The sequence below is a fragment of the Hylobates moloch genome, unplaced genomic scaffold, assembly GCF_009828535.3.
Source record: "Hylobates moloch isolate HMO894 unplaced genomic scaffold, HMol_V3 SCAFFOLD_10, whole genome shotgun sequence".
NCBI classification, from domain to species: domain Eukaryota; kingdom Metazoa; phylum Chordata; class Mammalia; order Primates; family Hylobatidae; genus Hylobates; species Hylobates moloch.
In genome coordinates, this window is record NW_026652285.1 from 64,107,801 (window position 1) to 64,133,948 (window position 26,148).

Below are 26,148 nucleotides of genomic sequence, written 5' to 3' on the forward strand. Positions count from 1 at the left end.
GAAAAAATATGAATACATAAGGTTAAAATGTTGGGGGAGGAGATAAAAACTGCATTACTTATAGGTAATTATCTATATTGTACTTTTCAACTGAAAACACAAGAAAATTAAAGAAGAACAATTAACACAAGTAATTATCCAGCTGACATGACATAAAATAAGCACATAAAAGTTATTAACTTTTGGCCAGGTGCGGTGGCTCCCGCTTGTAATCCCAGCACTTTGGGAGGCTAAGGCATGTGGATCATGAGGTCAAGATATTGAGACCATCCTGGTCAACATAGTGAAACTCATCTCTACTAAAAACATAAAAATTAGCTGGGCATGGTGGCACGTGCCTGTAGTCCCAGCTACTCGACAGGCTGAGGCAGGAGAATCGCTTGAACCTGGGATGCAGAGGTTGCAGTGAGCTGAGATCATGCCACTGCACTCCAGCCTGGTGATAGAGCGGGACTCCAGCTCAAAAAAAAAAAAAAAAAAAAAAAAGTTAATAACTTCCCTACAGACTATAATAACAAGACTGCAACAGAAACAAGGGGAGGGTGTCATTCAAAGGAATAAATGCTATAAAATAGCTAGGAATATATTTGAGGGGAAAAAAAGATATAAGACCAAGAAAAGTACAAAACTTCCTTGAAAGACATTTAAAAAATGAATGACCCCAGAAAATAAGGGCCATGCATACTATGGATAGAAAGATTTACTATCATAAAAATGTCAAAATTTTCTTGACAAAATTTATAAAATTCCAATCACATTGCAATACAGAAATTTTTCCCCTTTGCCATATAAAAAATTCTAAATTCATTTGGAAAAACTGATGTGTGAGAATCAATAGAGAAAACCTTCAAGGAAAAAGAATAATGAAGGGAACCTAGCATCATCTAGATATTAAAAGTTTTAAATTTAAAGATATTGGAATCAAATTAAGCACATTAGAGGACAATATCTATAATACATTTAAACACAAAGAATATAAAAATGCCTTTTAAATAAGCAAGTAGTCATTAAATAATCCTATAAAAGGAGGATGAAGGACGTGAAAAGGCAATTTACAAATGAAGAAAAGGCTGAGCAATGCGGCTCATGCATGTAATCCCAACACTGTGGGAAGACAAGGGAGGAGGATCGCTTGAGGTGGGAGTTCAAGATCAGCCTGGGCATCACAGTGAGACCCCCATCTCTACAAGAAAATTAAAAATCAGCCAGGCCTGGTGGTTCACACCTACAGTCCTAACTACTTAGGAGGCTGAGGCAGGAGGATCTCTTGAGCCCAGGAGTTGAAGGTTACAGTGAGCTATTATCATGCCACTGCATTCCAGCCTGGGTGATAAAGTGAGACCTTGTCTCTAGAAAAAATCAAAAATTAAAAAAAAAAAAACAACTAAACCAAAATAAAAAAAAAAAAAAAGCCAATCTCATTTGAAAAGATGAAACATCACATAAGCATTTGGGACAATACAAATTAAAAGGTTGAGATGTCTGTTTTTTTTTAAACCTAGGCAAACTTCAAAAATAGCAACATTAAATGCTGGCAGGAATATGAGGAAACATATACTGTCTTTAACAGACAGGAATATAATTTTGTAGAATTTATTAATACTAAAATATAAAATGAACAAATGATATCTGGAACAGCGATTCCCTGATTAAGAATCTATGCTTATGTACAAGGGTATTCACTACCTTATTATAAATAACATAAACAGAGGACAAAAAGTTCATTAATGAAGAAATAATATAAAATTTTGGATAAGACTGGATTAATATACAGCAGTAAATTAAAAATAAAATAAAATAAATTGATAGTTACTGTAATTCTTAAAAAAGTATGATCCTGTATATTTAAAAAACAAAGGAATCCCAAATGTATGTTTGCATGTATAGTTAAATATAGCTATTGTAAGTTAAAGGCTTACGGCAAATTATTATTGTTGTCTAATAAATACCTTCATATTTTATCATACATAAAAGACATCTGTAATTATTAAATATTTTACATAATTTTTCAAATTAAATATATTAAGTGCCATGTTAAAACAAACAGCTATAGGTCATGATTATCTAATTATATAAATATTTAACCAATGCTTATATATAATGTGTAACTTTTTAAATGTGACATTTAAGATCACCTTCAGCATGCTGAAAGAAGAATTTAATAGTGCTTACCAATATCATTAATCACTGCTCTTATTTTGGAGACAAAAGGACCAACTTCACTGGAACTCATTTTGGCTCTTTCCTTAAGGTCAGCACCTGCAAAGTATTTTATTTACAAATATAATCTAGTTGTAAACAAAATTTTAAGGCAAAGAATTGAAAATTTACTTAAGATTAGTATACAACTTCAAGATCAGCCTAATTCATCTTTTAATAGAATGACATTACCTAAGTTTTCCTTCCCAATGACCATGTTCAGCAAGAATAAAGTATTTGTCTATTCATACATCTACCATGTGCTTAAAGCAGTGCTTCCCCAGCTTTCCGGTCTCAGGCCCCTTCACGCTCTTAAAGGAAGACACTATAGTTGGCATCTACTGATCTATAGTTATTCTATTAGAAATCAAAACTAAGAAATTGTTTAAATGTTTATTCATTTAAAAATACAAATGAACCCATTAATGTTAACATAAATAATGACAAATTGGTGACACCACCTTGCTTCTTTGCAAGGTGCTGTCAGTTTATCCACCACTGCTTTTGCAGTGTATTAGCACAAATGCCAACCAAGTAAAAAGGGCAGTTACACTTTGGTCAGTCCTTTTGACTTCATGGATACCTGCCTTGGGGACTGTCAACCACATGGGAGAAGCATAGATTTAAATTATGAACAAACTGACGATTTCATAATTATGACTTTAGCACAGAATCGTAACTCTGGAACAGAGAAAAATAAACATATGGAATTCCTTAAGGGATAATTAACTCTGAGAACAAAGAAGATCTTTAGCAAAATTAACAGAAAAGATGGGTCCCCAATTAAATAGACAAACAACAAAGTAAAATTACAATATAGAAGGCATACACTCAGCTATTTACCCTTATTAGTCTATTACAAATCAATCATGATGATACACAATATCATAAGTAAGGGCTAGGGCAGAGGCATTCTGATCTCACACACTTCCAGAGGGAGTGAGAACCTCAGTTGACAAAGCACATATCCTAGCATCCATCAGATCTTAGGTAGGTAAACCCTAGAAAATCTCTCACATACCCAAGAAAATACATACAATAAAATTCAAGGGAGCATACAAAGACTAGCAAAAAAATGGATATAACCGAAATATCCATCCATAGGAGAATTAATAAAACAAGGACATAATTATAAATAGAATGTTACCTGTATAGCATGAACGTGAAAGAATTAACAGTAAATACAGATAAATCTAATGAATAATATTATTGAAAAAGTATAATTACAGAAAGATACACAGGATAATGAACATAAATTTTAAAAACAATAATGCTATTCAGGGATATATAACACACAGAAATGATAAATTCAATTGGTGGTTATGGGGGCTGGGGTATGACTGGCAACGGGTACACAGAGGACTTTTATTTGTAATACTGCATTGCTTAGGTTGGGTGGTGGGTGCTATATATGTAAGTCTTTAAATGTTTTGAGATGCCTGATACATGTCTTCATAATTAATTTTTCTATGAAGAATTAATATGTAACAAAGAAAAATGTTGGCAGAACCAAAAACAAATAACTGGCTTAACTCGGTGCCAAACTCTTCTTTGAGGCCCAGTATTTCTCAGTTCCATTACTTCTTAAATTTAAATATTTTACATTTATGATCACTCATCTCAAGTGAGCCATTCTGCTGCCCAGCAATCCTACTGTATTTCCTGAGTTCATTCACTCTCCTACTCACGTACAGACCACTTCACAACTTCCCTCTCTACGAATCTTAAAACCTCCTATCAATCCTACCAAAAGCCAGAAAAGACATTCTACTAGTACTTACCACCAAAGCTATCCACCTAGGACTTGAACCTATATACTCTGCCCTGCCTCCTGTTACTATGAATGAACTAACTCATTGAGAGTGACAGGAGACAGACAAATTCCCCAGCAGACAGGGATGTGTCCCCAGTGAAACCCAATCTTCCAGCCACTGACAGTTTAAAGTCTAAAAACCGAGCTGCTGGTTCGAGAGAGTCCACAAACAGAGAGAGAACTTCTATCCCCATATTACCCTCACTCTCTTGATTGGTTCCTTCTGGATGATGCCTTTTAACCAATCAAACAGTGCTTTTTCCAAGCCCACCCAGGGACGAAGCAGCACACACGCCTCCATTCTAACACATAAAAACCCCAGACTCACCCTCTCAGGTGGCTACCCACTTTGGGTCCCCTCTCACAGCTGAGAGCTTTCCTTATGTCACTCAATAAAATTTTTCTCTGCCTTACTCACTCTCTGGTGTCCATGCACCTCATTCCTCTTGGTCGCGGGACAAGGACCTGGAACTCGCTGAGCTGCAGGCGACAGGAATGAAAGGGCTGTCACGCCCCTGGCCGGCTCGCCAAGCTGCGGGCAACGGGAATAAAAGAGCTGTAACACGCTCCCGCTAGCCAAGCTACGGGAGTGAAGAGCTGCAACATTTCTGGGGTCCCAGACCTCAGGACTCCCCGAGCAAGAGTTGTAACACTGCTTGGGGCTCCATGAATGCTGGTATCTCTGAGTTTTTGGGTGACACCACATTCCCCTTGTCTAGACACCGGTGCCTGACATGGAAGCTGTTCATGGCATGCCCAGTCCAGCCTCAAGCTGAGTGTGGAGCTGCAGCAGGCACAGGATTCAAGTGGGCGCGAGCCAAGCACAACCTGCCAGGCCAAGAGGGTGGAGTAAGGCCAGGGGGCCCAAGCGAGGCCCAGAGGTGGCAGGGGCAGCAAAGATTTCCGGCTGGCAAAGTGGCACTGAAGGAACCCTGTAACATCATGAGAGAGGCCAATCCATCCCCTTGTGCACTGGATTCAACCCCTTCTAATCTCCTTGGGGACATCACTCACTCCAGCACTTAAGCTCTCTCCTTGGCTGGCATCAATACTACCCCTCCTTAGAGGTTCATTCCCATCAGCATATAGCAATGCTGTAATACTGACATCTTAAAAAAAACTCACATAGACTTCCACTGTTAGCTATGATGGAATAGGTTATCATCAGACCAATTCTTCCACGAAACACTGGAGAAAATATGTTAAGACCGCTGCTTGAGCAACTAAGACAGCCAGGACGTAAGAGGCTGGAAAGCCAGAGAAGGGAAACTATGGTAAGCCTCTGCTTTCCCCCCAAAACATACACTGAGTTATAAACTGGTGGGGGAAAGAGGGTATAAAAGCCATAGCATGAAGCAGCAGCTCAGAAATCTCTGTAATCTGGAACTGGGGAGACAAACACTGGCAGTGAAGACTACTGGCTCAGCCAGAACTTTGAGGCCAAGATCTTGGAGAAAAAGGAACTACAAACAAGAGAGCCCACTAAAGGGACTCACCAAATTAATGAAATAAAGGTGAAAATCATATACATTCTCATTAGTTACAGAAAAAGTATTTGATAAAATTCAATATTCATTCCTTAACATCTTCACTGAAGAATAATTTACATAAAATAGAGTTCAGCCACTTTAAGTATAGAATTCAACAATTTTTACTAAATTTACAGAGTTGTACAACCATCACCTCAATCTGATTTTAGAACACTTTCATTATCACAGAAAGATCTCTCATGCCCATATGCAGTTGCTCCCTGTTCCGATCCCAGCACCATGTAACCACTAATCTATGTTCCTAAGAATTGATCTTTTCTGGACATCTCCTATAAATAAATTCATACAATATGTGGTCTTTTTTTGTCTGTTTTCTTTCATATGGCTTGCTTTTCGGGTTCATGCATGTTATAAGCATGAAGTCTTCCACTGTATGAACATATAAACGTTTTACTTATCCCTTCATCAGATGACAGATATTCATATCATTCCTACTTTTTGGCTACTATGACTAATGCTGATATGGACATTCACTTACAAGCTTTTGTGTGGACAAATGTTTTCATTTGTCTTGGATAAACACAAAGAAGTAGAATTGCTAGGTCATACTGTAAATTTTTGTTTAACTTGGAGAAAACAAAAAAAAAAACAAAACCCTGCCAAGCTGTTTGCCTAGGTTGGCTGCACCATTTCACATTCCTACCAGCAATGCATGAGGGTCTCTGTTTTCCTAATCACCAACAATTGTCTTTTTTATTATACCTATTCTAGTGAGTGTGAAGTGGTACCTATAAGGATTTTAATTTGCATTTCCCTAATGACTAATGAGGTTAAACACTTTTCATGTGCTTACTGGCCATTCAAACAGCTGCTCTAGTGAAATGTCCATTTGAATCTTGCTCATTTTTTTAAAACCAGGTAATTTGTTTTCTCCTTACTGAGTTCTAAGTTATATCTTAGACAGAAGCCCTTTCTAAAATATATGACTTACAAATATTTTCTTCATTTTTGTGGCTTGCCTTTCACTTTCTTGGTGATTTCTGAAGCACAAATTTTAATTTTGATTAAAATTAATCTAAATTATAAATTTTTTATCACTTGTGCTTTTCTGGTAATATCTAAAAATCAACACTCATTCCTGATTAAATTATCTTAGCAAATTAGGAAGAAAAGGGAATCTTTATAATAGAAAGTAACTGTAAAGTACCTATAGCTAACATAATCTTTAATAGTCAATTACTAAAAGCTTCTTCCCAGGGACCAAGAGACAAAGGTGTTCCCTAACACTTTTAAACACTGTAACAGATGTACTAGCGAGTGTGATAAGACCAAACTAAAACTTACAGGGATTGAAAGGTATAATAAAACTGTCATTATTAGTAGATAACTAAACTGTATATGAAGAATAGCCTAAAGAATTTTCAAACCATGAAAATAGGTAAATTTAGTAAGGTTGCTGGATATAAGCTCAATACACAAAAATCAACTGTATTTCTATATACTAGCAAAAGAAATTTGAATGTGAAATCTTGAAAAGTATCACTTACAAAACATCCAAAAATCAAGGAGTGAAAGAATAAATCTAACAAAAGGAACATTAGACCTTGACACAAAAACTGAAAAATCTTACTGAAATAAAGAAGCCCCGAATAAAAGAACACATTACATTCATGTGTTAGAATAGTCCATACTAAAAGATGTAAATTCTCTCCAAATTAATAGATTAAATGTTGTTCCAATAAAAATCCCAATTTTTCTGGAAATTAATAAGATGAAAATGCAAAGTGCCAACAACAGTCAAGATACTGTATAAAGTATTGGTGAAGGTATAAAGCAATGAGACCTCTGACTTAAGACTGCTGGGAGTAAAACCAGTACAATCATTTTGGAAAGCAATTCCACTCCAAATATACACACTCAACAAAAAATGCATGATGTGTACTAAAAGACATGTACAAGCATAGTCAGGGCAGCACTATTAGTAACAGCTAAAACCTGGGAACACCTCAAACAACAAGCAAACAGTAGAAGAGACAAATTATGAAATATTCCTACAAGGAACGGGACTGCACTACTCCTAGACGAATGGTACAGGCTGAATCCTGCAAACATATTCAACGGAAGTGATCAGCCTGCAAAATTCCAACTACATAAAGTTTGAAAATAGGCAATATTAGTATTTGGTGATAAAAGTCATAATAATTGCCAATGTCTTTTGGGTGGTAAATGATAAGGAAGGGACATGTGGGATGACTGTGGTGTGCTGGGACTTCATTTTGTAGAAATTTACAGAATTATGTGCTTTTAAATTTGTGTAATTTTCTGTAGGCCCACATTATACTTCAGTTAAAAACTTTTTTAAGTTTCCTGATTCCATACGCCCTACCCCCTCCAGCTACCAATTTTTTCCTCCTTTTTACGCCAAACTCTTCCGAAGACCTGCCCTCCCATGCTCTCCTCCTACACTGCCTCCAAGCAAGGGAGACAAAGAGTAAAAAATAAACATAACAAATAAGTAATCTACATAGAAGGGGATAAATGTTTTGGAGAAAAAGGTGAAGATAGTACAGACGGGTATTAAAGGTGGTGACCGTGTCACAATATTCGATAATGTCATAAAAACCCTTCTATTTGAGAATGTATAATAAGCTTCGTGAGTGGCAGTATCGTAGCCAATGAGGTTTATCTGAGGAGAGATTATTCTAAGAGAAAGTATAATAAGATTCAGTAAGATTTCATATGTTCCTTGTATTTCAAGTGTTTCTAATAATTTAATACCTGGTTCTCAGACATTTTAAATGAACTTTATATCTCCTGTTACATATTTGTATGTAACTTGCCAGTAATAACTTGTATTGCTTTTGCATCATCTATTGCAAACTCTTTTCATCTAAATACATATTTGGAAATGTATAATACACTAAGTAGACAATGCATGGAATTGATACATTATTTAACAATGTTGAGAAAACATATATTTTAAACACCACCCACTATAATGGCCCTCTCCTAAAATTTCAGTTTAATAAATTCCTTCTTTTAAATATTCTTTAGGATTAGTATGTATTAAATTTCTATACTTACATTTGCAGTAGACTACTCCAGTGAACTTTAGAGAAGTTATGGGAAAACACACTATTCTTTGTTATGCACTGCATGATGTCTAGTTTCCTTGGCCCCCACTAACCATATGTCAATAAAGCTCCTCAACAGCCAAAAATGTCCCTCAAATTCCAAAACGCTCCACAGTGGGTGTTAACGTCCCCCTTGAGATCTAATGCTTTAAACCAGTGATCTTCGACCTTTTCGTTCCTATTATTGCTAAAAGAATTTTGAAAGTATGTGCTCCTTTGAACATTTTTATGCTGACATTTAAAATTTTTCATCGTAAGTTTAAGTAGTTTCAAAGATTTCAATGCACTATGAACACTGACAGTTTTAAACAAAACTCATATGCCATTTTCAATGAATCCAGTGGAATCTACATTATCAGTGATTTGGTTCTCAAAATCATCCACATTTAAAACATACTGCATTTAAAACAGGCCGGGCGTGGTGGCTCACGCCTGGAATCACAGCACTTTAGGAGGCTGAGGCAGGCGGATCACTTGAGGTCAGGAATTCAAGACCAGCCTGGCCAAAATGGTGACACCCCGACTCTACTAAAAACACAAAAATTAGCCAGGAGTGGTGGCGGGTGCCTGTAATCTCGGCTACTTGGGAGGCTGAGGCAGGAAAATCACTTGAATCCAGGAGGTGGAAGTTGCAGTGAGCTGAAATCGCACCACTGCACTCCAGCCTGGGCAACAGAGCAAGATTCTTTCTCAAAAAAATAAATAAAACATACAAACAAACCTATCCTTAAAAAGTGTAAACTGAAGAATGAGGAGGTTCATAAATTTGGAAAGGAGAATTTTATTTCTCATAAAGGGTTGCAGCTTGTGCCATACTGACAGGCTGGGGAGCACAGCCTCTGGCCAGAAGCTGGAAACAGACACTTCAAGGAAAAGGCAAAGGGAAGTGGAATTTATGCTGAACGAGGTGACTGAATATACATATTTAATAAGCTCTAAGTCATGAATATTATAAAAGGAGAAATGCGTGTACACAATTGAGCTTCATGCACTTTCATGGGTCACATACAAAAAATGGGGGTGTGAGCATGGCCCGAGGGCAGTTTCCAGCCCTCTGCTGTCAAAGGTGAAGCAGAGGACACAAAAACCCTCACTGTGCATCTTTCGTAGACTTCCCAGAACCACTCTGTGGTTCTTGCTCTCTTATCAGTAAAGAATGCTGGTGAGCAGTTAAAACTACAAAAGGCAGGGGCAGCACCAGGCAGTAGGTTGATATCGGCAGTGGAGCAAGTCTTTCCAAAGGGCTGGTTTGTTTAACCTTCAGGAAAGAAAGCCTAATGGCAGTTCTCCAGGGAGGGGGTATTATAAGAGATGTCCAACCTCCCATCCTGTCATGGCTGAGATTTTCCTTGGCCAAAAGGGGGTCACAGTTGTCCAAGTCAGTTGGCTTAGCATTTCATTTTTATTTCTCAATATAAAAAATGTTACATCATCTCTTTTCTTCATTAACTGGTATTTTTGCTCCACTTTCCTTCAATTTTTTTTTCCTGATACAACTGGTATTTGTGCTTTAAAATATTTTATTGGTCATTCTGTCACATTTCTTTGCAACAAAATGTGTATGCAAATTAAATTAATTTTTATTAAATTCCCTATAAAGTGCCAAGTTTAAAAGTTTTCTTCTGGATTGAATTTTCATTACAAGTATTATTAGCACAGAACTGACAAAAGCAAAAATATATTTCAAATTTGATAACTACAAATACTAAATATAAACTTTTATTAGACATGCATCACAATGAGATAGATGGGACTACCTTCCCTCCTCTCATTATTTCATATATTCATGAATGAGTATTATTTACTGCTAGAGTGAGGCAGGATTTACCATCAATTTTACTCATGCTGAGAAAACCTTTTCACATAAACAAGGAAGATGTTTACTACAGCAATGTCATTCCTTTAGCACTCTGGTGAAAAAATCACATCGTAATCAAGAAACATTTAACAATTTCCCAACAATTCTAGTAAACTGTCTTCAAACTATGTTGAAAGCAAAGAACCAGAAACTGCCAGAATAAGAATCCCAGTTGAAATTCTCAACATTAATATTTTAAAGGCCTCTTTTTTTGGCAATTCATAGGCTTTTTTCCCCTCCCTGGAGCAACAAAGCAAAGGTCAGGAATAACTTTCCATTGTGGAAGAGGCAACTACGAAGAGAAAGAGAACTGGAACCTCCAGTTCAGCCTGAAGAGTTTTATGACAGGGTACACGTTACGTATTAGACAGATCCTTTATGTATTAGACAGATCTGTGCACCTCCTGAAGGCCTAGAAACATCCCGGCCCCAGCCAGGGGATCTTTGTTTTTAAGTCCCATCAGTCAGCAGTCAGTTGCCAGGTCATATGGCAACTGCACATGTGACCTAGCAAAGTGGCTGCACATCCACACACTGCCTCCAGTACACGGCATTGTCATACTTGCTGTGATGACTCACTTTATGTGTCTACTTGTCTGAGTCACAGGGTGCCCAGATAAAATACAGTTTCTTGGTATGTCGGTAAGGGTCCTTCTGGAAGACTAGCATTTGAATTCATGAACTGCAAAGCAGCAGCCCTTCCCTTGTGGGTAGCCATCATCCAATTCCCTGAGGGCCTCAATAGAACAAAAGGTGAAGGAGGAAGGAACTGGCCTCTATTTTCCACCCCACTGCTAGAGTTGGGACATCTCACCTCATCTTCTCCTGCCCTTGGACTAGATTTACACTGGCTCCCATGAATCTCAGGCCTTTGGACGCAGACTGAATTACATCACCAGCTTTCCTGGGTCTCCAGCTTGCAGATGTAGACTGTGGGACATTTCAGTTCCATAATCCTGTGAGCCAATTCCTCACAATAAATCTTTTATATTCTATTGATACTATTTATCTGGAGAACCCTAATACACTTATTAAATTGTGGCAATCTAGTGAATGAGAAACGGTAATTTTAAGTTGCATTTTTCTCAGAAGTAAAAGATGAAATGCTTCACAAAATTGTAGGGGGTTATTATGCAGTGATTAAAGTCATCATTTCAATCATTCCAATTTTTGTACATGTGCTGCCAATTCGAACACCCTGGTCTCTTGATCCCACTCTAAATAGGCTTTTATTCTCTCCAATAAAGCCAAATAATCAGGTCAAGATAACCAATGATTTCCATGTGGCTAAATCCACATCTTAACCTGCAAGCAAACTGGATAAAGCGGGGATTCTCCTGAGTCCTGGAATATCTCCAACTAGGACCAGGAAACTAGTCTGTTTTCCTTTCCTGCTGCTCTTACGTGGTGGTTGTCAGGGGTACCCTAGCTTCGTAAAATGAGCTGGAAAAGGCTCTCTTTTTCTGTTTTCTCAAAGAGTATATAAAGATTGGAATTAACTGCTGCATGAATGCTTAGGTGTAACATTCTTCTGAAGTCACTGTGGCCAGGTGCTTTCTGTGTGGAAAGATCTTTAACTGCTGCTTCAATTTCCATGCTGCTCTGGTATTACTAATGTTTTCTATTTCTTAAGTCAGTTTTGGTTAATTTTGATTTTCTATTAATTTATCTATTCCACTTAAAATCTTGACTTTATTGGCACAGTCATTCTTAACATTATCTTACCAGTTTAATCTCTGCGGAATTTATATCTATGGCTCCCTTTTCCAATCTGAATATTGTGTATTTTTTCCCTCACTCATGATTAATCTTGCCAAAAGTTTGACTATTTGGCTTTTCAAAGAACCAGCTCTGGGCTTTATTACCCTTAATACTTAATGTGTCTTCCATGTCATTAGTTTATGCTCACTTCATTTCCTTTCTTCTACCCTATTTGGGTTATCCTGCAGTTATTTTTTCACTTAAGGAACATGCTTAGTTTATTCAGCCTTTTTTCTTTCCTGAAGTCCAACCTTAGCTATATTACACAATTTTTAAAGTATTTTTTGTTAGCATTTAGTTCTGAATGCTTTCTAATTTCCATTAAGATTCATTTGTTGAGCTGTAAGTTATTTAGAAGTTATCTTAAATTTCCCAATGTAGGGGACTTTTTCTAATTACGTTTTTTGTTAATGACTTCTAACTTAACTGCCTGTGGTGACAGAATGTGGTCTGATGATAGGTGTCCTCTGAAATCTGTGGAGGTTTTATGGCCTAGCAGATGGCTAATTTTCATAAATAGTCCATGTGTGCTTGAAACGAATGCCTAGTCATCAACCACTGCGGATGAATGTCCACGCAGGTATATTACATTAACCCTCAGTCAACAGGAAAAGTAACCAACACTCTATCGGCTGGGGCCAATGGACTCCTTAGATCTTTATTTCATATTTAGGTCAATTTACAAACAATTTAAAGAAAAATAATAGTGAAAAAACAACTTTATTAGAAATTTTAGTAAAAATTTAAACGTAACAAATCCATATCGCTATTTTGTTTTCCTGGTATATGCATGTATATGTATATACACACACACACCTACAAACACATACGTATTATAAATATACAAATATATACTCACATACATACACAAACACACCTGAAAAAGGCCACGTCATTTGAACGAAATTGTTAATAGACAGAAATAAACCTGGATTGGCCAGGCACTGCGGCTTATGCCTGTAATCCCAACACTTTGGGAGGCCAAGGCGGGTGGATCACTTGAGGCCACAAGTTTGAGACCAGCCTGGCTAACATGGCAAAACCCTGTCTCTACTAAAAACACAAAAATAAGCTGGGCGTGGTGGTGCACGCCTGTAATCCTAGCTACTCAGGAGGCTGAGGCAAGAGAATCACTTGAACCTGGGATGCAGAGGTTGTAGTGAGCCGTGACTGCACCACTGTACTGCACTCCAGCCTGGGTGACACAGCAAGACTCGGTCTCCAAAAAAAAAAAAAAAAAAAAGCAAAAGAAATGAAACTGGATTGCACAGGTTTATAAAAGCTGAATATAGGTTTCAAATACATCTCTAGCAGATCATCATTACTATCACTACTTCTGGTTCTTGGACTTGCATTGTAGAAATGCAATGTTTTTGAAAACACTGATGGCTCTTAATTTAAAGAGGACAGCCATATTCTTTGCTCCCTAACTGCAATATACTTTCATTTTTAGATTTATAAACATCAGTCAGAATGATCAAGCCAATGACTTGTTTTCATTTCTATGCCATCTATTTCCTTCTTATCACCTTTGTATACACAAGGGCCTTCAACACATCATTTACAAGCTGTATCAAGTAAATGTTCACATATAAACATCATATGAGATCCAACAATACTATCGCACATCCTCTTGGCAAAATGGGATGGTCCCTCCCCATTGCCCACAGAACAGAGATTATTTCTCTGTTATTTACTGCTATATCCTCAGATCCTAGAACAGTACCCGACACATGGCAGGCTCCCTCTAAAAAATATTACATACATGAATTAATTAAATTCATGTGTTTTCTTTGTAGTTGAGAACTGATGAAGAGAGTTTACAGTAGAAATGCTTAAGACGTATGAATACTAACCATCTACCTTAACATCCTCTCCAACTTCCCTCCTCCCATTTCCTGATGGCAGCCTTATTTTTGTTCTGGTGTCTGCCCTCCCAACTCCCCACAGTCCATATACTTTGGAAGAAGACGAATCTACCCCCATATCCAGGAGTGGACTATGGTTAGCTTAAGCTAACCAGCATGGTCCATTCCCCTAAGCAATCAAATTAAGGTCAATTGAAGGGCTCCAGCTTGGATTGCAGCAGAGTATTCTCTTTCTTTCAACAGAGTCATGCATGGATATGGGGCCCAGAACTGAAGTTTTAGGCCACCAACCCATATATAAAGCTGGCAAACAGAGTAAACTATAGGAATTTCAGAAAAATTCAAAATGACTGGATTCAGACAACCCTAACAGGCTTATAGTTTAACTCAATTTGCGAAAATGCTTTGTTAGATGGAGCTGAGAGCTTATTATCTAACTAGATGATGTATTAGAAATGATTACAAATTGGTTCTGCTTCAGTCCACATCTGTTCTTAAGGGAAGGAATTGATTGGTGGAGATATAAAGTTAGCTCTAATGATTACAGAAAGTCTCTAGTTAAGGTTTGGAGAGGATCAAGTGAGATTAAGGAGCATGACCTTCTTGGTATAATATGACTACTGTCACAGCTTCTAGAGCACTAGATCCTCAATAAGAATACCAACTTGTAAGTGCTTTCACTTATCTCCTCATCCAGAGCCTGCACCCACCTTTCACTCCAATTAAATAAAAAATTTCTATCTTGGAAACTCACCCAGTAAAATTTTACCTGCCCATTTGATGAAAAGGACTATTCTGCTACAGGATTTCTATAAGAATTCAAGGCTCTAATAAATCAGATGTCACTTTTCCTCAAAGTGAAGTGTCCTTTCACTAACCAAAACCAAAACCCTCCATTTCTGTCCAGCATCTCAGCCCCTCTTGAAGGCCTACTTCGAGGCTTCTTTCTGAAACATGATGACACCTCTCCCTCTTCAATAGAATCAGATTAGTTGCATCAGCATGCAAACTATTGTAACACCTCCATCGTGAAAAAGTCTCACAGATCCCTCATACACTTCCAGCCATCACTACATTTCAATGAACTAACAGAGACTGATTTCTAGGAGGTACTTTTTTTTTGGCGGGGGGGACAGAGTCTCACTGTTGTTGGCCTAGGGTGGAGCGCAATGGCGCGATCTTGGCTCACTGCAACCTCCGCCTCCCAGGTTCCAGCAATTCTCCTGCCTCAGCCTCCCAAGTAGCTGAGATTACAGGTGCCCACCACCACGCCCGGCTAATTTTTGTATTTTTAGTAGAGATGAGGTTTCATCATGTTGGCCAGGCTGGTCTCGAACTCCTGACCTCAGGTGATCCACCCACCCGAGCCTCCCAAAGTGCTGGGAAGAGATATTGTTAACTGCAAAAAGTAAAGTGCAAGAATATATATAAAATGCTACTATCGTTAAGAAAGATTGGAAATAGTTGAACAAATAGGTATAGCCTTAATTTTGCAGAAAGAAACATGAAGGATAATCTAGAAACTAATGAGACTCACTAACACCCTCAAGGGTGGGAACTGGAGGGAAGAGATTAGAGGGAGGAAGTGGGTACTGACACTTCTATGATTGTATCTCTTGGTATAGACTTCTGAAACCATATTAATATTTTATATATCAAAATAAATAGGAGTGAGGAAACCTAACGTTACCTCTAATGAATAAAACACAACCACAATAAAGAAATAACCTAAGTAACTCTTCACACAATATGTTTAGTATTGTATATTACAGTATTACATACCTTCAGTCCAAAGATATAAAGTACAGCTACTCCTTGACTTGCAATGGGGTTATATCCCAATAAACTCATGGGATGTTGAAAATATCACAACTGGAAAATGCATTTTACAGATGCTCCTCAACTTAAAATGGGGTTACAATTTCTACTGAATGTGTATCACTTCTGCATCATCGTAAATCGAAAAATCGCTAAGTCAAACCATTGTAAGTCAGGGACTGTACTGTCAATAGGTAATAAGCTCTGGATAAAAGGTATGTTTACCACAGTGGTATGGATCAGCAACTCTGAAACTACTTTCAGTATGTTACAGGATTGAGCAAATGAGTCAATATACTGCAGGTACTACAAATATGGAAAGGGAGAAGGTAAGAATGAACCCTGTGCTGATAAACTGGAAATGGAGGTAACAATATAAACTCATGGTTTTCAACATGTAAGTACAGAAATGGTTGTAAAAATGTGTGTGTGAATATGTAATGTAATTTATCTACTTATTTCTTAGGTCTGTCTTGAGAAGCAAAGACACCCATATAACAGTGTGCACATGTTGTACCCAGATCTTGGTTCTTCAATACCATTCCCCACTAATGGGAACTAAGAACTTGCACCTGTGGCTGCAATGGAGTAACTGGTACTGGATCCCCTCCCTCAAAATATATGAAATGGCTCAGCTATTGATCAACAGGCAGTAAAAGACGACCGTCTGGGAACCTGTGACTGTCCCTGTTTTCTTCCTGAAGACACCTGACAGACTGGTGCAAGGCAGGGGTACCCCAACAAAGCACTGTGGTCTTGCTGATCTGAGATCAGAGTGCAGGGAGGCTGAGGTGGCTGGAATTTGCAGGGCAGATAAATGGAAAGGTGGGGTAACCTCTCAGAGGAAGAGCTCCAGTAATCTGCACTAGGGTTCCCTAACGCTTAGGCTGAACAGTAAACTGATTCACAGAAAATTACTAGAGAAAGAAAATACAACCGGGGAGCTATGAAATGAACAAATCCTAGAGATTACACTGAGCTGAAAGGCATTCATGCTATGACCAGCAGGAATAGAGAGAACTTGTGAACACCTATGTCTAGCTGGACTGATCCTCCAGGACAGTAACTACCTTCTGCAGCAAAACCACACTGAATAAGAAAGACACCTAATAGGCATGTGTCCTATCTGTCACAAAACAAAACCAATTGACAGGTATTTCACATAATTCAAGAGTAAAAAAATTACCAAATGTTTACAGTCACAAAAAAGGTAACAAACATAGTATCCATTAATATAAAATTTAATGAGTAAATAATACTGGTATTAATCCTGTTGCCTTTTTTAGAGAATGTAAAAATATTGACTACCTCCATCTCTTTCAACCTTATTTTACCCCAAAAAGCAATACATTATTCAAATGAAACTTCAACTCAGGGAGTTTTTAAGAACCATAAACCTCAAGATCATCCTAATTGGTAGTGGCCTTCAAATCTAACATTTACCCAAATGACACTATCACTGAACAAAATACTTCTCAAACTATGAGTTGTACAACTGTTTCCAGATCACTCACCAAGCACACAAGAAAAAATGAACATTTTTATTTTTATGTCAAGAAAAACAGCCTCCATGGCCAGGCCTCTCCAGCTTCTTCCTGCAAAGCCCAGTGTGACTGACCCCAGCTCCTCCAGCTGGAACAAACAGAGAAAACTGGAGTGTGAACCAGAAGACAGCAAAAAACAGCCTGCAGGCCAGTCTGCACCCAGCTTTTATATCTTTTCTAAGGGTTGTAAAGATAAAACAAAGAATATGTGACAAAAATTGTTAAGAGGCACACAAAGCCTAAAATAGCTGGCCTTTTACACACAAAATGTACTAACCTCAGTCTAGACGAATGCCAGTTCCCAGAGAAAGCCCTCAGAAGGCAAACTACTACCGAGTATCAATTTCCAGAAGCAGATTGACAAAAATCTAATTTTTTCAAGTTTCCCTTTCTAGCTGCTGGAGCTCTACTCAAGCTAACCAAAGTTCTAGAGCTGAATTCCACTCCCCTGGCCTCATGCAAGAGGGGTCTCCTGCAGGAAGGACCCCTTCCAGCCTCCCACTGCCCACAATACTCACCTCACCACATAACTGGGCAGCCTTGGAGAAAGCGGACTGAGAGAGAACAGCCTAGGCTCTCTGACCAGCTGCACACCCACTGGGGGGCCCATTCTCTGCTCACCCCAACAGAGGCAGCTGTGCTCCTCCAAGACATCCCTTGTGGTAGCAGGTGGGAGACAGAACTTGAAGTCCATCTGGGAACACATCAAAGCCATATCTTTGAAATAGGTTTAACGGTAAGTCATAAAGCTAATGTTTTAATCTCTACTGGTTAAATTTACTGGTACCCTAGATACAACCTTCTATTTATAAGATTGACAATATCTCAAGAACAAATCACTCTTCTTAACCACATGAGCCACCTACACATGCTCTGTATCAAAGCCTGTTTTATTTAACCATGACATTTTGCCAATGTTACTTCCTCAATGACCAAAATGGTTCACAGTCATCCCATGAACTATTTGCTAAGCACCTTCTATGGGCCAGGCACTGTTCTGGCAATAGGCCTCTGCCCTAATGCCGAGGAAAGGAGCTTATTTGCGGGGGAGGCTGACTGATAATCAATAAGTAAAAAATAAATTCAGGAACAGAAACGTTCAGAGATGAAGCTAAAATAGAAAAATGTGATGGAGGCTGGGGGAAGTAGGGAGACCTGCTTTGGTTTAAGTGATGAGGGAACAGCTATCTAAGATGACATTAGAGCAGAGGCCTTTCTGAACACAAAGAGAACACTGAGTACAATGAGTTGGAGAGAAGAATGAGCTTTGTCAAGCAGAGAGAGTAAGAAAGGCAGTGGGAAATGGGTGGGAAAAGGCAATGTGGCCAGAGTAGGCGAGACCTGACACACTTGGTATCAGTTTCCTGGTGCTGCTGGACAAATAACTACAAGCTTAAAGGGATTACCTGACAATTCTAGGTCAGAAGTCTAAAATGGGTTGGCAAGGCTGCATTCCTTATGGAGGCACTAGGAAAGATGAGCTCCCTTGCCTTTCTCAGCTTCTAGGGGCTGTCCACAGTCCTTGGCTCATGGCCCCTTCCTTGATTCTCTCCAACTTCTGCTTCCTGTTGTCATTTCTCCTGCTCAGAGTCCTCCTGCCTCCCTCTTGTATGAACCCTTGTCTTTACATTGGGCCCAGTGGATACATCAGGAAAATCTCCCCATCTTAAGATCTTCACCTTCCTCACATCTGCAAAGTTCCCATTTCCATGTAAGGTTCCAGCACTAGGACGTGGACAGCTTTGGGGGTCATTTCTGCCTCCCACACAGTTTATTTCTGAAGAGTGTCTGAAATAGCAGAGTGATGTGATCCATTAACTTTTTTAAGATCATTTGGGCTGCTGTGTGGGGAAAGGGCAAGAGTGGAAGCAGATTAGTCAGCAGGTTATTAGTAATATACATTTCCTATTCCTTAAAAAGAAAATCTCTACAGATCCTAAAACATTATACAGGTAGGCTTTTTAAAAAATGGAATTAGAGTCAGAAATGAATTAGCAACAACCAATCAATCATTACTTACACAGAAAGGGCACGAGTACTCTGAGTCATTTTTAACGGCATCTCTGATGTGCTCAAATGAAAACATTAAAATTTAAGTGCAGCTGACCTTTGAACAACATCAGGTCTACTTGTACACAGATTTTCTTCCACCTCTGCCACCCCTTTGAGACAGCAAGACAACCCCTCCTCTTTCTCCTTAACCTACTGAACATGAAGATGACAAGGATAACCTGTGTGATGACCCATTTCCATTGATAGTAAATGTATTTTCTCCTCATGATTTTCTTAGTAACATTTTCTTTTCTTTAGCTTACTTTACTGTAAGAATACAGCATATAATACATACACAAAATGTTTGTTATTCAACCCTTTATGTTACCAGTGAGGCCTCCAGTCAACAGTAGACTATTAGTAGTTCAGTTTTTGAGGAGTCAAGTTATAGGAGGATTTCCACCTGTGAGGGGTGGGGGCAGGGGTGCGGGTTGGTGGTGTCATCTCTCCTAACCTCTCATGTTGCTCAAGGGTCAACTATAAGAAATGAAGGGCCTCAAATCAATTATCTAAACTTCCACCTTAGGAAGCTAGAAAAAAAGAGTAAATTAAACCCAAGGCAAACAGAGAGAAGAAAATAATGAAGAAATCAATGAAATAGAAAGAAAAGCAAAATTAAAAAAATGAAACCAAAAGCCACTTATTTGAAAAGATAAACAAAAGTGACTAATGTTTTGCTAGCATTTAAGAAAAAAGACACAATGTATCAACATCAAAAATAAATAATCAGACATCAGCCAGGCACAGTGGCTCACACCTATAATCCCAACACTTTGGGAGGCTGAGGCAGGCGGCCTTGAGGCCAGGAGTTCAAGACCATCCTGGCCAACATGGTGAAACCCCATCTCTACTAAAAATACAAAAATTAGCCGGGTGTGGTGGTGCATGCCTGTACTCCCAGCTACTCGGGAGGTGGAGGTTGCAGTGAGCTGAGATTACGCCACGGCACTCCAGCCTGGGTGACAGAGCAAGACCCTGTCTCAAAATAAATAAATAAATAAATAAATAAATAAATAAATAAATAATCGATCAGATATCATTACAGATTCAATGTAGTAAAAGGATAAGGAATAATATGAAAAATTTTATGGCAATTAACTTGAAAACTTAGATAAAACACAAATTACCAAAACTCACTCAACTTAAAAGACACAAATTACCAAAACTCACTCAAAAAGAAATGTAAACCAAAAATAAAATTCTGAGTTCCCCAACTGACTGATGGACCCTCCCCTCCACCAAGCGCAACCCAAAGCTAACATGAGAAACTAGTTCAGGCCATGATGGAAAGTGAGGGTGGGAGTAGGACATTCTTCATTACACTCTCCTCCCTTTGGAATTCAGGCACAGATGACCAGCATTAACGTCAACACAGGACCTGAAGACTGACAGAACAGGCCCTTTAAACCTGACAAGAAACATTTACAATCTATTTTCTCTGAAGCTTCCCACCTGAAGGCTTCATTTGCATAATAAGAACCTTGGTCTCCACAACTAAGACACTGCCTTCTACCGATTCCAGGTCTTTAGATAAATTCTTTCAACCAATTGCCAATCAGCACATCACTGAATCTACCTATAACCTGGAAGGCCCCCTATCCCTCACTGCTTCCAGTTGTCCCACCTTTCCAGACTGAACCAACGTACATCTTACATGTATTGATTGATGTCTTATGTCTCCCTAAAATGTATAAAACCAAGCTGTATACTGAACACCTTGGGCACACATTCTCATGATCTCCTGGGGCTGGTCACTCATATTTGGCTCAGAATAAATCTCTTCAAATATGTTACAGAATTTGACTTTTCAAACAGAAGTAACTCAAGTAGCCCTGTATTTATTAAAGATATCAAATTCATAGTTAAAAATCTTCCCACAAAGAAACTTCCTAGACCAAATGACTTCATTGGTGAATTTTACCAAACAAGTAAGAAATAATAACAACTATGCAAACTTGTTCAAGGAAATAGAAGGAAGGAACATTTCCCAATTCATTTTATGAGACCAGCACTATCCTGATACCAGAACTATAGACCTTACAAGAAAAGAAGGCAAACCAATTTCCCTTATGAACAGTTACAAAATCCTAAAAAACTTAAGCAAATCAAATCCAGCAGTATATAAAAAGGATTAAATGACCAAGAGAGGTCTGTTCCAGGAATACACAATTGTTAATAATTGATAATCAATCATTCACCATATTGACAGGCTGAAAAATAATATGAGAATCTTTTTTTTTTTTTTTTTTTTTTTGAGTCGGAGTCTCGCTCTGTCACCCAGGCTGGAGTGCAGTGGTGCGATCTCGGCTCACTGCAAGCTCCGCCTCCCGGGTTCATGCCATTCTCCTGCCTCAGCCTCTCCGAGAATCTTAATAGATGCCAAAAAGAGATTTGACAAAATGCAATACATGTTCATGAAAAAAAAAAAAAGCCTCAGCAAACTACAAATAAAAAGAAACTTTTCACTCTGATAAACTGCATCTGTGAAAAAACTACAGCTAACGTCATACTAGTAGTAAAAGACTGGATGCCTTCCCTGTAAGACTGAGAAAGGACAAAGATGAACACTCACACTGCTTTTAGTCAACTCTATAATGAAAATGTAATGGATATAAGAAAAAAATAAAAGGTGAACAGATAGGAAAGGAAGAAGTAAAACTATCTTTATTCACAAATGACTTGACTACATTTGTAGAAAACCCCAGGGCATCTACAAAAAAGAGTCCTAGAAGTAAAAAGTGCATTTAACAAGGTTGCAGGATACAAAGACAATATACAAAAATCAATTGTATATACTAGCAATATACTAGCAATAAAAAATTGGGAGTAAAATTAAGAAGAAATGCCACTTACAGTAACATCAAAAAATACGAAAAACTTAGAAATAAATTTAACCAAACACATCTAAGACCTGAACATGGTAACTGAGACAGTGTGCTACTGGCATTAAAAATACCCAGAGAAGGCCGGGTGCGGTGGCTCACGTCTGTAATCCCAGCACTTTGGGAGGCCGAGGCGGGTGGATCACGAGGTCAGGAGATCGAGACCATCCTGGCTAACAGGGTGAAACCCCGTCTCTACTAAAAATACAAAAAATTAGCTGGGCATGGTGGCAAGCGCCTGTAGTCCCAGCTATTCAGGAGGCAGAGCTTGCAGTGAGCCAAGATTGTGCCACTGCACTCCAGCCTGGGCGACAGAGTGAGACTCCATCTCAAAAAAAAAAAAAAAAAAAAACACCCAGAGAACCCTGACATAATCACATATATACTGTCAACTGATATTTTAGACAGGTCCCAAAATAATTTAATGGGGGAAAAGTTGGTCTTGTTGACAAAGGTGCTGGGAGAATTGAAAATGCAAAAAAACAAAAACCCTAAAAAAAGCCACCTGTGTATAAAAAAAATACTTGGTCGTTTTTATTCCGGGTTCCTGGCCCAAAGCTCCTAAAACTCTCAGAATTTCCTGAGTGATAGAGTGTCTTTTGTTATTCCTAACATGCCCTTCTCAACCAAACCTGAGTTTATGCTAATGAAGTGACTCTTAGAGGGCCCCTAGATAGCTCCAGGATAGGGGCTGGTCACCAGAAACATCAAGCCATGATCAGAGGGTTAGAACTTTCAGTGCCCTACCCACACCCTCGCGGAGTGAGAGGAGCTGGAGATTAAGCTCAATCACCAATGGCTAATGATGTAATCAATCATTATGTAAAGAGGCCTCCATAAAAAAATCCCTGAAACAGGGCTTAGGGAGCTCCCAGGTTAGTGAACACATGGATGTGCTAGGTGAGTGGCACACCTGGAGAGGGTATGGAAGCTCTGCAACCCTCCACCCTAACTTTGCTCTAAGTACCTCCTCCACTTGACTGTTCCTCAGTTTTATCTTTTATAATAAATTGGTAATAGTAAATAAAGCACTTTCCTGAGTTTCATGAGATGCTCTAGCAAATTTCATTCCTGACACCAATTATGAGGTCTTTTTTTCTAACACCACTTCTGACACCAAATGTCTGAAGGTTTCCACACCAATTCTTCAACACCAAGCGGGTGTCCAACAATTCAGTTAAATTCTGACACCACCCAAAATTAGTGGGATCCCACAAGTTAAGGGGTCCCACAAGGCTGCCCTCACTTCAGATGCAACTCACAAGTCCCAGGGGCAACCCATATTTCTGAAACAACCAGCTATAGATTTGGGGGTTCCCCTAAACTCCTCAGGTTACTTAATTCACTAGAATGACTCCTACAATTAAAAAAAAAAAAAAAACACTTTATTTACTATATGTAACTCAGGAACAGACCAATGGAACAGATGCATAGGGCAAGGTATAGGAAGAGGGAGAACAGAGCTTCCATGCCCTCTTTAGGAGTGCCAACCTCCTAGAAAATCAATGTGTTCACCAACCTAGAAGCTCCCTGAACCCCATTTTTTTTGTTGTTTTTTTTGAGACAGGGTCTCACTTTGTCACCCACGCTGGAGCGCAGTGGCACAATCACAGCTCACTGTAGCCTCAATATCCCAGGCTCAAGCAATCCTTGCACCTCAACCCCCTCAAGTAGCTGGGATTACAGGAATGTGCCACCACAACCAGTTAAGAGGGTTTTTTTTTTTTTTTTTTTTTGTAGAGATGGGGTTTTGCCATGTTACCCAGGCTGGTCTCAAACTCAAGCCATCCACCTGCCTCAGCCTCCCAAAGTGGCAGAATTACAGGCATGAGCCACCGTGCCTGGCTCTGAACCCTGCTGTTTAAGGGTCTTTATGGAGGTTTCATTACCTCCACAGGGAGACACGAATGACTAAATCACTGGCCACTGGTAACTGAGCTCAATCTCTGGCCCCTTTCCCCTCTGTGGGGAGAGGGTGCTAAAAGTTCTAATCCTCTAACCCATGACTGCTTTTTCTGACAAGCCGCCCCCTCATCCTGAAGCTATCTAGGGTCATCTCATTACACAACAAAAAGCACTTGGACCATTCAGGAAACTCCCAGGGTTTTAAGAGCTCTGTACCAAGAACAAGGGCAAAGACCAAATATATTTTTTATTCTCTTTCACAACATATATAAAAATTAACTCAGAATACTTCAGAGTCCTAAATGTAAGATATAAAAACTACAAAAGTATTAGAAAACAGGAGAAAATCTTTGTGACTGTGGGATAAAAGAAAATTTCTAAAATTCACAAAAAGGTACAAACCATAAAAGGAAAAAAAATGATAAATCAGTCTTCATACATGTATACATACGTAACAAACCTGCAAGTTGTACACACATACCCTAGAACTTAAAGTATAATAAAAAAAGAAACAATACGTAAATTTAAAAAAAATCAGTCATCATATAAAAAACTTTTGTTCTTCAAAACAAATTATAAAGCAGAAAAAAGACAGGCCATTTAGTGGAAGAAAACTTAGAAAATATAAAGTCTTGTATCAAGAATATAAAAAAAAACCTCTTACAACTCAATGAGATGAGATTCTAAGAAAAACATTGGGAAAAAATTTGAATAAACAAGTCACCAAAACAGATATACAGGTGACACATATGAAATGTAAACTAAAACTACAATGAAATACGACTTTGTATCCATTAGGATGCCTACAATTTTTAAACCTCATATTATCAAGTGTTGGTGAGCATGTGGAACGCCTGAAACTCTCATACATCGCTAGTGGGAATGCAAAATGATACCGAAAACAGTTGGCAGTTTCTTACAAAATTAAACACACAGGATAAAACCAGTAATTCTACTTCTGACTATTTACCTGAGAGAAATAAAATTATGCATTGCCAAAAAGGTGTGTGTGAATGGTCACAGAAGTGATGCATAAAAGCCAAACAATGGAAAAACCCAAATGACCATCACCTAATGAATAAACAAACTGTGAAATAGTCATACAATAAATACTATTCTCAGCAATAAAATAAAATACATGGCAACAAAATGAAACTAGTGAAACATGAACATGGATGAAGCTCAAACCATTATGTTAAATGAAAGAGGTCAGACACAAAAGACTACCCATAGTATGAGTCAATTTATTTTAAAAATTACAGAAGATGCTAAACTAGGAGTAGAAAGGAGATTAGTACTTTCGGAGGTCAGGGCAAGGGAAGGGGCTTGACTGCAAATGGACACAAGAAACCTTTTTAAGTAATGAACATGTTCTGTATCATAATTCTGATTATGGTTTAAATACCTGTCAAAATTCATCAATTATAAGTACACCAATTTTAAATTGGTAAACTTTATTCCAAGTAATTCATACCTCAATAAAACATTTTTTATTCCAACAAACCATATATGACAACAACAAAAGAACAAAACCCTATATAGCTAAACTAACACAAACTTGTTAAACTACTACAAATTTATGGTATCTATCCCTTCACGTTACCTATCAAACTCTCTGAAGGACTAACAGTTAAATATATAAATATGACAATCTAAGATTCTGAAACAACAACGGCCAGGTTACTTCACAGTCCAAGGTGCCCACACATCTGTCCAGATCATGACATTTTTATCCATATGAACAGCACACAACATTCAATAATGCATGTTGACAATTTTAGTGACAAGTCAGTCTTTAGTCATAACATAATTTACTAGAATTCA

At 38.3% G+C, this 26,148-nt stretch overlaps 1 protein-coding gene across 10 annotated transcripts in view; it reads right to left on the minus strand.

Annotated features, from left to right (window-relative positions):
* The window catches only part of AUH (AU RNA binding methylglutaconyl-CoA hydratase), a 146,668-nt gene that overhangs the window by 105,194 nt on the left and 15,326 nt on the right, over positions 1 to 26,148 (minus strand). For 9 of the 10 annotated variants that reach the window (XR_009215071.1, XR_009215072.1, XR_009215070.1 and 6 more), the window contains one exon: positions 2,173 to 2,259. The exons of the other annotated variant lie outside the window; for it this stretch is intronic. Coding sequence is in view for 5 of the 9 variants with exons in the window: in XM_032164517.2 (XP_032020408.1) it covers positions 2,173 to 2,259 (87 nt within the window). In the remaining 4 variants the exon portion in view is untranslated. The remainder of the gene's footprint in view (positions 1 to 2,172; positions 2,260 to 26,148) is intronic. 10 annotated transcript variants of the gene reach the window in all.